At 63.0% G+C, this 12330-nt stretch overlaps 1 protein-coding gene across 3 annotated transcripts in view; it reads left to right on the forward strand.

The window, feature by feature from the left end:
• Positions 1–12008, forward strand: part of SEZ6 (seizure related 6 homolog) — a 61451-nt gene extending 49443 nt beyond the window's left edge. The window contains exons 5-17 of one of the 3 annotated variants that reach the window (XM_050929255.1): positions 774–959; positions 1353–1521; positions 3636–3802; positions 3924–4118; positions 4339–4477; positions 4897–5093; positions 5723–5917; positions 7110–7301; positions 7699–7896; positions 8435–8473; positions 9320–9437; positions 10108–10210; positions 10574–12008. In XM_050929255.1, coding sequence (XP_050785212.1) covers positions 774–959; positions 1353–1521; positions 3636–3802; positions 3924–4118; positions 4339–4477; positions 4897–5093; positions 5723–5917; positions 7110–7301; positions 7699–7896; positions 8435–8473; positions 9320–9437; positions 10108–10210; positions 10574–10606 — 1931 coding nt within the window. In that variant the 3' untranslated portion in view covers positions 10607–12008. The remainder of the gene's footprint in view (positions 1–773; positions 960–1352; positions 1522–3635; positions 3803–3923; positions 4119–4338; positions 4478–4896; positions 5094–5722; positions 5918–7109; positions 7302–7698; positions 7897–8434; positions 8474–9319; positions 9438–10107; positions 10211–10573) is intronic. The other 2 variants (XM_050929256.1, XM_050929257.1) reach the window with 2 other exon arrangements.
• The last annotated feature ends 322 nt before the right edge of the window (positions 12009–12330 follow it).

Raw genomic sequence — 12330 nt, forward strand, 5'->3', positions numbered from 1 at the left:
AGCAGCTGGGTATTCCAGGAGAGAAAGCCTACCCCCTCCCACCCCAGTTCCTGCCCTGTGGCTCTCAGACACACACTCCGGGGCAGGATCCCTCTGATCCCCAGCCTGGCATAGGCGCAGGAACTAGGGATGTGGGGGGTCCTGCAGCACTTTCAGGTTTTACACGAGGCTCCACTTCTGGCCCCTCCACCTGGGGTCCTGGCTGCCGGCCCCCACCCAGGGGCTCTGCTCCTGGTCCCGCCCCCGCCCCCAACCCCAGCTGTAGCCCTGGCCTCAGCTCCCTTTCCCCTGTCCGGGTCCCCCACTCCCAAAGACATGGTCCTGCTCCCAGCCCCAGCTCAGGGAGGGGGGTTGCAAATGGTAAGGGGCCTGGCTTTCACTCCACTATTAAAAGTGTTCCAGCATCACTGCAGCTTGGCATGGCCGCAGGCTGCAAAACACCCAGCAGCTGTGGTGGCACCCTCTGCCCTGGAGCAGTGAGGGTGTGACAGCCTGGTGCCCTGGAGCCAGCGGGGTGCAACCCTGAAGCAGGGACTTGGCCGAGTCCATCCTTCCCTGCAGGTACTGGGCACCCACCCCCACGGGCACTTGGCATACATCCTTGTGAGCACCAGACACACACCCCTGAAGGCATCGGGCACACAGCCCCACAGGCACCAGGCGCCTACCCTGCAGGCCCCAGGCATGCCAAGCCAAGGAGCACATCGCTCCAGCCATTCAGCCTGCCAGGCCCTGCCATTAAATGCCCCTCTCTCTCCCTTCCTCCCTCCCAGCCTATCTGCTGAGCTGCAACTTCCCCTCCCGACCAGCCTACGGCGACGTCTCCGTCACCAGCCTGCACCCTGGGGGCAGCGCCCACTTCTACTGCGCCACAGGGTACCAGCTGCAGGGCCTGCCTGCGCTCACCTGCCTCAATGCCACCCGGCCCTTCTGGAGCGGCCGGGAGCCCGTCTGTGTGGGTGAGTGGGGGAGAGGGGCCGCCCAGTGCTTCTGGATGCCCCCTGGCCAGGCGCGGGCCTCAGCTGCTCACAAGGGACGTGAGTTTGGCCTTCTCAACCTGAGCCTGGCCCCAGACAGCAGCTCCTGCTTGGCTGCTTCCTCCTAAGAGAGGTCCCGCACCCCAGCACCTTCCCACAGGCTGTGGGGTGCCCCCTAAGCACTGGGCATGTTCCAACCACTGCCCTGCAGCCGCAGCCCGGCTCCAGACACCACCCTCTGCCCACTGCTGCAAGGCCGGGCAGTATGTGGCCAAGGGCGCTCTGATGGGCCCCATCTCTGATGCCCCTACCTGTGCAAGCAGCTGCCTGGCGGCCATCTCCCCAGTGCTCCTAACCCTTGGCCTCCCCTTGCAGCGGCCTGCGGGGGAGTGATCCGAAATGCCACCATCGGACGCATCATCTCACCTGGCTTCCCGGGCAACTACAGCAACAACCTGACTTGCCACTGGCTGCTGGAGGCCCCTGAGGGCCAGCGCTTGCACCTGCACTTCGAGAAGGTCTCGCTGGCTGAGGATGACGACAGGTGTGGGCAGGGTCTGCTTTAGGCCCATTCCACCATTCCCCCGAATCGGGCCCCATGCCTAAGAGGGCCCCGTGCCCAGTGAGAATCTCCTCCCTGGCTAGAGGCGCCTTTTTGATTTTTATTCACCCGGCGGCGCTCCAGGTCTTCAGCAGCACTTTGACAGTGGGTACTTCGCTCGCTTCGGGTCTTCGGCGGCAGGTCCTTCAGTGCCGCCGAAAACCTGGAGTGAGTGAAGGACCCGCCACCAAAGACTTGGAGCACTGCCTGGTGAGTACAAGCCCCACGTGTTGTTTTTTTTTAAGTCATCCCTGCCAGGGCCTCATCGAAACTGTTCAAATTGGGCCCCGCACTTCCTAAAGCCAGCCCTGGGTGCGGGACAGGAAGTGGGGCCCGTACAAGGGAAGAGCCTATGGGGGTGTGGCCTCAGGGGAGCAGGGTGGATGTGTCTTTGAGGCCTGGGGGGCTAGAGCTCCCCTACCACTCTGTGTAGGACTCGCAACATGTGTGTGCAAATGGATGTTGACTCTGAAACCTACCGATGGCACATGCCAGAGCAGCTGTGCCATTGAGGCTGCCCTGCTCTCTAGTCAGGGCTCTAGCCAGCCCTGCTGGACAGTGACAGGTACTGGGGCTTCCACCCCACCCAGGGGCTGCCCTTCAACTCTCCATACCTAGGCCTGCCTTCCCACTGAGCCCCTCTAGGAGAGGGGACGGAGAGATAACCCAGGGCACTGCAGCTCCTCTGTGTGACAGGTTAACTACCCACCAGGGTGCCACCTGATGTACTGGGGTACCCCTGAGCTCGCCTTTTCCACCAGCCTGGGCTCCCTTACACTGTCTTGCTGAGCCAGGCCCTCAAGCCTCCTCCAGCACACACAGGTAGGGACACTCCCAGCTGCAGAACGACACAGACCCTGAAATCAGCACAGCACTCAAGTGCACACCCCCTCTGGAGTGCAAACCCAAATTATATCATCTTGTGCTGCACAGAGAACTGCACAGCATAAGCTCATGAAATCCGCCCCATCCCTCAGTGTGGAGGAAGGTCTGCCCAGCTTTCCCCCACCCCCCAGTTATGAATTCCACAAACTGGTTTGAGAGAAAACAAAAACAAATGTATTAATTATGGAAGATAGATTTTAAGTGATTACAAGAGATAGTGAACAGATCAAAGCAGATTATCCAGCAAATAAAACAAAAACAAATATAAATTTAAGATGCAGAGGTTCTTGAAGGCAAGCTGCTCTTGCCTGCAGCTTAAAACTCCAGGTGTCCCTTTCACAGGCCAGACACTTACCCAGCCTGGGCTCAGTCCTTCACCCCCACACACATTTTAAATTTGTTTCTTAGATGTTCACAGCAGTCACGCTGGGCAGGGATTCAGTGAAGAATGACCACTGATTATCTCCCTCCCCTTCCTTAAACAGGTTTTACATATGGCGGGAATCCTTTGTTTTCCAGTGTGGTTTCCCCATCCCCCAGTGGAAAAATATTGGTATTCTATCATGGAGTCCAGTACCAGGTGACTTAATCACATGACCCTGCAATGTCAAAGCAGCTATGAGTCAGAGGTTGTTTGTAGCAACCCAGGAAGGTGGGAGATTAGCATCTTCAAAGACCTATTGTTCTCCCTAATGGTCCATTGACTTGTCCTCAGCTAGGCAGCCAGACTGATTGCATTCTGTCTCGTGGGCGTTCGCTAGGTGCAAATATATTTGTAGTACAGATGTATAGTCAATATTCCTAACTTTAGATACAAAAATGATCCATGCACACAAATAGGATAATCATACTCAGCAAAGCATAACTTCCAGTGCCATCTCACATGCCTTCTCTTGTACAAAACATACCTTAGTGATGCTGTAATCATATTATAACAATATTCCTGTGAAGAGTACGGGGTGTAGCATCACACCCTGCCCCTGTGGCTTTTGCCTTCCTGCCTCCAGGCATCAGCAGCTGCCCCTGGTCTCCCCCCATTATCCCGATGCACACAGGCCTCCAGCAGGCTGAGCCACAGACCCCTAGTACCCAGCGGCCAGGCCGCAGGGATCTGCCAAGGCTTGTGCCCTCCTCCCCTCCCCCCAGCTGGTACTGTGACCATTGCTTGGCAGGCTCATCATCCGGAACGGGAAGGACATTGAGGCACCGCCGGTGTACGACTCATACGAGGTGGAGTACCTGCCCATCGAGGGTCTGCTCAGCACCGCCCGCCACTTCTTCCTCGAGCTCACCACTGACAGCAGTGGCGCCTCCACCGGCGTGGCGCTTCGCTACGAAGGTAAGGCCTGAGACCCCCGCAGAGCCCGGAGAGATGCCTGGCCCGGGGCCCCGGAGAATGAGCCCTGTGATCCCGACCCCTTTTAGGTGGCAGCATTAACCCCCTGCCCCTCTGCCCCCAGCCTTCGAGCGGGGGCACTGCTACAAGCCCTTCGTCAAGTACGGGAACTTCACCACCAGCGACGCCACCTATGCCGTGGGCACCACCGTGGAGTTCAGCTGTGACCCTGGCTACACCCTGGAGCAGGGCTCCATCATCATTGAGTGCGTGGACCCTAGCGACCCCCAGTGGAACGAGACGGAGCCAGCATGCCGAGGTCTGTCTTCTGAGGCCGAGCCAGGCTGCAGGGGAGGGGGCAGGCAGGTGCCTGGGGGGACAGAGCAGGCAGGGCTCCCAGGCCTGTGCGAAGCTGGGGCCCAGGCCCTCCATTGAGCGCCCCCTGTGCTGCTCGCTGAGATGGGAAGGGGGTGCTGTGAGGCCTCCCGCCCCGCGGCTCTTGGCTGCGGGCAGGAGCTCAGTGTCGTGTGTTCCTGCAGCCGTGTGCAGCGGGGAGATCACAGACTCGGCGGGCGTGGTGCTGTCCCCCAACTGGCCGGAGGCCTATGGCAAGGGCCAGGACTGCATCTGGGGCCTGCACGTGGAGGAGGACAAGCGCATCATGCTGGACGTCCAAGTGTGAGTGAGCCCAGGCTGCCCGGGGCAGGTCCCCCAGGGAGGCGGAGGAGCAAGGGCCTGTGGATTGCCCCCGGGCTAGGGGTGGGGGCAGGCTGCCTGGGTGCTGGCTAAGGCTGGCGATCATTGGGTGCCCTGGGCATGGCTGGCAGAGCTGTGAGCCTTGTGGGGAGCCCCTCATCCCTTCTGCAAGAGGCCAGTGCAGCTGCCTCCCCGTGGGTCTGGCTGCAAAGGGGCCAGGGCCGCGGTTGGGCTCCCTTTGCCCCAGGATGGTCTTGGCTGAAACCCCCCTAAGTGAAGTCCACACCCACAGAGCCCCACTCATCCAAAGGGGAGAGTCCCCTCTAGGGCCAGGGCCAGCTAGCCGGGCTCTACAGGTTCCCTTCGCAGGGCGTCTGCCCCAGCCCCCTCTCTCCCCACAGGCTGCACATCGGGAAGGGCGACGTCCTCACGTTCTACGACGGGGATGACCTGACAGCCCGGATCCTGGGCCAGTACACGGGCGCCCACCGCCACTTCAAGCTCTACACAGCCATGGCCGACGTCACCATCCAGTTCCAGTCGGACCCCGGCAGCGCTGTCTTCGGCTACCAGCAGGGCTTCGTCATCCACTTCTTCGGTGAGGGTCCCCGACCAGCACTGGGGAGAGATCCCAGGAGTCTTGTCTCCCAGCCCCCTGCTCTCGCCCCCAGATCTCCCACCCCCCACCAGCACTGGGGAGAGAACCCAGGAGTCTTGTCTCCCAGCCCCCTGCTCTTGCCCCCAGATCTCCCACCCCCCACCAGCACTGGGGAGAGAACCCAGGAGTCCTGCCTCCCAGCCTCCTGCTCTCGCCCTCAGACCTGCCACCCCCCACCAGTGCTGGGGAGAGAACCCAGGAATCCTGCCTCCCAGCCCCCTGCTCTTGCCCCCAGAACTCTCACCCCCCACCAGCACTGTGGAGAGAACCCAGGAGTCCTGCCTCCCTGCCCCCTACTTTCGCCCCCAGACCTCCCACCCCCCACCAGTGCTGGGGAGAGAACACAGGAGTCCTGCCTCCCAGCCCCCTGCTCTCGCCTCCAGACCTCCCACCAGTGCTGGGGAGAGAACCCAAGAGTCCTGTCTCCCAGACCCCTGCTTTTGCCCCCAGACCTCCCATCCCCCGCCAGCGCTGGGGAGAGAACCCAGGAGTCCTGCCTCCCAGCCTGCAGCCGGCCTGTGCGGCCAGGCCCCCGTGCTGGCAGATTTCTCACTCGGCTCTCCCTTCAGAGGTTCCACGCAATGACACATGCCCCGAGCTGCCCGAGATCCCCAACGGCTGGAAGACCACGTCCCACCCCGAGCTGATCCACGGCACCATGGTGAACTACCACTGCTACCCTGGCTTCGAGCTCGTGGGCACGGACCTACTGATGTGCCACTGGGACCTGACCTGGAGCGGGGACCTGCCCACCTGTGAGAGAGGTGAGCGCAGGGCCCGGGCCATTGCTGGGGCAGGCTGCGCCGCACGCCCCAGAGACTGCCCCAGGGGTCCCCTCCCTGCTTTCCCGGCCCCCTGGGGCTGCCTCCCCTGGCACCTGCTGCCTCCAGATGTTCAACGAGCAGCTGCTGCCATTGGCCCACCTGTCAGACCCAGCCCAGAGGCACTGGGCACAGACAGGGAGGGCATGGGACGCAGCTCCAAGCCCCCTTCCTCTCCCTGCCCGCGCTCCCGCTGGCTTTTGCAGCAGCGGACAATTCCCAGAGTGGAGAGGCAGCCATGCAAGGGGGGGTGGCGTAGGAGCCATGGTGGCCAGCTCTGCCAGGGTCCTGGCCCTTTTGCACCAGTGCCGGCTGGTCAGGCCACCTGCCATCCAGGGAACGATCAGCTGGCCTGGCCTGGGCCTCCCTCCAGCACTGGCAGCTGCTGCTTGAGCGTAGGGTTGGGAGGGACACTCCGTCTTTCCCACTGACAGCGCCTTGTCTACCCTCAGTGCCGAACCGGGCTCCCAACTGGGATCAGTGGGCGGGGCTGCCCACCCAGCCAGGCTGCACTCATCAGGGTGGGGCTGGGGTACGAGAGCCCCCAGACCGGAGCCCTGCCAGGACGCCAACAGTCGCCTCCCCAAAACAACCCTGCACCCCCTTGTGCCCAGGCTGCCTGGCTCAGGCTGGCAGGGACAGGCAGGCTTTGCTGTGCCGAGAGCTCCCCCTGCTGGAGCTCTGCCCCCAATGGCTCTCCCCTGCCCACTGCAGCCCTGGGGCAGGGCTCCGGGCGCCTGGGGTCCGGCTGCGACCCTCTCTGGGTGCAGAGGGGCTGGAGGCCTCGCCCTGCAGGGCCTGGGTGGTGGTGCTGGGAAGAGACTGGAGGCGTTTGTGGTCCCCTGTGCTTCGACCACTAGCCACGCTGCCTGCCATGGCGTGGCTCTGCAGGCTGTGGGGGCTACAGCCTCCCCCTTGCCCCCCAGCAGGGGCAGTAACTGGCTCTGGGCTGTAGTCACCCCACACACACACACACAAACACACCAGCAGCTTCGCTTCCCCTCCCCCTACACCCTGCAGTGCTAAGGGCCACTGCCCCACTTGGCTCCAGCCCTCCCAAGGCCTGAGCCGTGTGGGGAGGTGACTCCCCCTTCCCCTCAGCTTGGTGCTAGTCTTGCCTCCCTCCCCTGTGCAGTGACCTCCTGCAAGGACCCCGGGGACGTGGACCACAGCCGCAGGATCATCTCCAGCTCCAAGTTCCCCGTGGGCTCCACCGTGCAGTTCGTCTGCGACAAGGGCTACGTCCTGACGGGGGGCAGCCTGCTGACCTGCCGGGACCGACAGGCCGGGGGCCCCAAGTGGAGCGACCGCCTCCCCAAGTGCACCCGTGAGTCCGAGCTCTGCCAGCTGGGGTCCTGCTCCAGGTCCGTGGGTCCTGCTCCAGCTGGCTGGCTGGGAACCTCTCCCCCAGAACAGGTTCTGGTGCACCTGGCTGCCTGTCTCCAGGGTCGGGGAGAGCCCTGGCCCTGCAGCCTGTGCTGGCACCCAAAAGCATGGGATGCTCGGGATGGGGGCGCTGCAGGTGGCATCATGCTGGGCACTGCATCCCATTGGGCTCTCCCCCAGCTGCCCGCCTCCCAGCCCTGGCAAGGGTCCCCCAGCAGTTGGACCAGGGCTGAGCCCCATGAGGGAGGCTCCCCATGGCCCTCAAAGGAAGCTCCGGCCCCACCCCGTGGCTGAGTTGCAGGTGTGCGTCTCACCCCAGCTCCGTTCCACGTTTGCAGCAGAAGTATATGAGCCTTGCCACAACCCAGGCGCCCCAGAGCATGGCATCCAGACCCCGGAGAAGAGGCTGTACCAGGCGGGGGCCACCCTGCGCTTCTCATGTGCCACAGGCTATGTGCTACTGGGGGAGGGGAGCCTCCGCTGTGTGCCCGGCCACCCCTCGCAGTGGAACAGCTCTCCTCCCATCTGCAAGGCCGGTGAGTCTGCCCTGGGACCGACAAACAGTGTGTGTGGCCCAGCCAGTCCCCGAGCCCCCGGCTGCCGGCGTCTCACCTACCCTGCAGAACTGCCCTCTCCAGCAGGGATTGCCTCGTGGTCGCTGAGCCCTGGGCATGCCAGATCCTCCCCGCCCCTTGCACGACTGAATGGTGAGTGTGCAAGCAACACACCCGCTCCCTGCCATGGCACTCTGGCCACTGCCAGCGCTAGCTTCTCCCTGGCATTGCAAAGCTGACTGTCCCTTCTCTAGCCTGACTAACGCTCCCGCCCCACAGCGCAGGGAGCATGTGCCCATGTCAGCCCCAGAGCAGGGGGGCCACACTGGGCCAGGCCACTAGCAAAGCACCAGCCACAGGCTCACACTTAATAACCACTCTGAGCTTCAGCTGCCCTGCCTGGGGCCGGCATGTAATGGGGCCCTTGGCTCTGCCCTGGTCCCCAGCAGCCCTGCCCCCCTAGCTCTACCCAGCTGCTTCCACCCCACCCCACCTTTCATTCTTCCCTCTCTTCTTCCAGCCACTTACGATGAATTTTACAGCAACCGCAACCTGGACGGTAAGAACCCGGCAGCGGTCTCACCGGCTCTCCCTGCAGGCTCTCCACAGGCTGCCGTGCAGGAGGGGCCTTGGCAGGGGCCTTGAGGGGGGTGCCTGGGAGCCACTGCGGCCGGGAGACGGGTGCGGAGAGCAGATGACACTGAACCATCAGGAGAGGTGGTCATGCAAAAACACAGGGAGTGATGGCACTGGGTACAGAGGGCAGGTGGGCTGGGCTCAGTGTGAGGCAGCTCTGCCCACAGGGACAGTTCACCTGGCAGAGGCCGGCCAGGAAGACTCGCAAAGGAGGGATCAAAGAGAGGGTTTGGGTGCAGGTATGGGTGGGGGTGTGGGTGCCCATGGGGGTGCAGGTGGGAGTGGTGCCAGTGGGGGTGAGGATGGGTGCCCACGGGGTGCCCATGAGGGTGGGAGTGGGTGCAGATGGGGGTGCGGGTGAGGGTGGGTGCCTGTGGGGGTGCAGGTTGGGGTACGGGTGGGGATGGGTGCCCATGGGGGTGTGGGTGGGATGCGGGTGTCCGTGGGGGTGCCCGTGGGGGTGGGCTATCTGGGGATCTGGGCCGGGCAGCGAGCGCAGAGCCAGGATGTGGCCGGCCAGCAGGAGGCACTGTTTCCCCTGTGAGCAGGGAGTAGGCACAGCAGGCTGGGTCCCATGTCCGTGCAGGGCACCTGTCACTGAAGTGCATAGGGGGTGTGGAACCCCAGTGCCCTGAGAAGAGGGGTGCAGGATCCCTCCTCCCCTCATCCCCACTGAGCTACCCAAAGAGTTTGGTAAATTCTCTTCTTCCCCTGCCCGTTGCCCCGTCTCTGTACCCCTCCCCCCTCCCTTTCCCCATCTCTCCCGCAGTCGCAAAGGTCTCACCCTCGGGGAACCCGCAGGAGGGCCCCAACATCGCCATTGCCATCTTCCTGCCAGTGCTGGTCGTGGCGCTGCTCATTGGAGGCATTTACCTCTACTTCTCCAAGTGAGTGTCATGGGGGGAAGGGGGAGTCTGTCCCCTGCCCAGCCTCGTCTGCCTCCTGCCAGCCCCATCTGCCCCTGGCCCCTCTGTCCCCCTGCCCAGCCTCGTCTGCCCCCGTCCCTGTCTGTGCCTGGCCCCTCTGCCCTCCTGCCCAGCCCCATCTGTCTCTTGCCTGGCCCAGTCTGCCCTGCATCCTACCCTGTCCGCCTCCTGCCAGCCCCGTCTGCCTCAGGCCCCATCTGCCCTGGCCCCTCTGCCCCCCCTCATCTGCCCCCATCACCGTCTGTCTCTGGCCCCTCTGCCCTCCTGCCCAGCCCCATTTGTCTCTTGCCTGGCCCCGTCTGCCCCTGCCCAGCCCTGTCTGCCCACCCTGCCCAGTCCTCAGCTCTGTCTGCCCCTGTCCCCCAGCCTGGGCCCCATCTGCGCGTGCCTGGGCCCCATGTTATCTTGTCTGCCCCTGCCCAGCCCTGTCTGCCCCCCTGCCCAGTCCCCAGCTCTGTCTGCCCCTGTCCCCCAGCCTGGGCCCCATGCTCTCATCTGCCCCGGACCCCATCTGCCCCTGCCTGGGCCCCATACTCTCCTGTCTGCGCCCTGCCCAGCCCCATCGGTCAGTGCCAGCCCCTCAGTGCTCTGCCAGCCTGGGTCACTGTCTGCTCGTCTCTGTCCCCTGCAGGCTCCAGGGGAAACCGTCCCTGCAACTGCCCCTGTCTGGTTCTCACCCCTACGATCACATCACTGTGGAATCAGCCTTTGACAACACCGCCTACGAGACAGGAGTAAGTACTGAGCCCCGCTCAGTCGGGCCCCACCAGCCCTGGGGCCGCACGGGGTCGGCAGCCTGGGAGTAAACCCAGGTGCTTGGGGCACTGCCAGAAGCTGGGGGCTGGCTCGGCCCTGTGCAAACGAGCAGCCCCATGCCCCTCACTGGGGACTGCCCCCAACCCCCCAGTATGTGCGTGGAGCAGGAGAGGGGCAGCAACAGCCAATCAATCCCAGGAGGAGCCCCAAGGTGGGATGGAAAGATGGAGGGAGAGGGGGATCACTGCCCCCCAGGAAGCGGGGGGAGGAAGGGAACGCATGAGGGGGTGGGGGGAACGAGCACACCCCGGCAGTGCTGGCAAGTGTCGAACCCCCTGCAGTCTGTTTCCTTTCCAGGACACGAGGGAATATGAGGTTTCCATCTAGGCCGAGCTGAGCTGAGCCGGGAGGAGGGGCCGCCCCAGCAGCACTGTCCTCGGCCCCCCTGGACACCCCGCCGGCGTCTTGCAGGAAGGGACCGTAAATGTCCCCAAGAGACTCTGCCCAAGCGCTTTCCAGGAGGAGGCAGCGGCCCAGCTCCCCTCCCTGGCGTGGCCCCTTCCTGCCGGTGCTGCCCCGCCCCGCCCCAGCCACCAGCCCAGTAGGGTCCGTGCACAGAGAAATGGGGAGGCTCTGGGCTCCATGTGGGTATGATGGGCTCTGGACTCTCTGTCATGCTGCATGGAGCCGTGCCCAGGACCTGCCAGGCCAGGCCAGAGCCAGCCACATGACCTCCTGCTCCTGCCCACAGTGGCCGGGATAGCACTGCGCCTGGGGGGGCTGGGCTCTGCAGCCTCCCTCCCATCGCCAGCCTGGCCCAGCCCAGAGAAGGGAAAGGGGCCAAGGAGATGCTTTATTCCCACGAGTCTGTTCAGCCCCTTGTGTCCCAGGCACTGAGCTGTAGCTCATGGGGTCTGAACTGGGCCCCATGTACTCCAGGTGTGAGGAGCCCACTCTCGAGTTGGCTCCAGGGCCTCAGCTTCGCTCTCAGCCAGGAGGGTTCTCGCCCTCATGCTTGTGGAAAATCTGACCCAAGTGTCAGGGCCGCAGCATCGCCTGCCTGAGTGTGCAGCCAGCCTGAGCCAGCTGCGTGCAGAGCTGTCCGCTGCCCCATGGGCTCTGCCAATCTGCAGCCGTGGACTCCGCCGTGGCCCAGGACAGCCCAGTGTCAGCGTGCATGCCGTGGAATTGGACGTTTTGCAGTCACTGTCTCCTGCTCCTCAGACGGGGATTGACTGGATTCCAGCACCTGCTCCCCAGACCGCTTCCTGGAGCCAGAGCCGAACCCTGCCTGCCAGCCAGGATAACAGTGCAGCAGCCTGGGTCTGGGGAGCCGGGGAGATGAGCTGCTGAAGCCAAATGCAAGTTTGCCGTCCTCTGGCACATACTGGATGGTGCAGGAGAAGGAGGCTCTGAGCCTGGCGCATGGGAGCAAAACACCCAGCCCTGGAACTACTCAGAGATGTTGTACTGCAATGAGTGTTTGCAGCTCCCCACCCTCCCTCTGTGTTTGTAGCAGGGGTAGCAGAATGCAGGGTATTTCGGTAGCTCGTGGTCGTAGGCTAGAGGAATGCTGGCATGGCACTGTGCCCCTGGGTACACGGAGCCCTGAATATCAAGCACTGTCTCGCTGTGTGAGACACCTAAGTCACCCGCCAGTAACACAGCCCTGCCCCTGCTGCCAGCCTCCAGGGCCAGTGCAAAAACCACATTAACATTAGAATTCTGTAAAATCAACCTGCCCCAAATTCCATGGATTAAAAGCTGGTAGTAATAGGTCTGCGAATGTCATTGTAGGTGGGGAATCGTCATCAAACAGGTGTGTGTCCGGGGTAGGGGTGAGGGGCAGTTCGTGGCCCTGTGCTATTTAACATCGTCAGTGGAAAACACCAAATCATCACCGATTAAGTTTGCAGATGACACACGCCTGGGGGTGCGGTACCCCGTGAAGAGGCCAGGTCACTGCTAACAGCAATATGGATCGCTTGGTAAACTGTGTTTGAATATGGCTCAATGTCAATGTAGCGGAGCAGAGACTGCAGGCCCTGTTACAGGCTGGGGGACTTGTCATGCCAAGCAGTGACTGAGAAAAGCTTTT

Source organism: Gopherus flavomarginatus, chromosome 19 (genome assembly GCF_025201925.1).
Source record: "Gopherus flavomarginatus isolate rGopFla2 chromosome 19, rGopFla2.mat.asm, whole genome shotgun sequence".
Lineage (NCBI taxonomy): Eukaryota > Metazoa > Chordata > Testudines > Testudinidae > Gopherus > Gopherus flavomarginatus.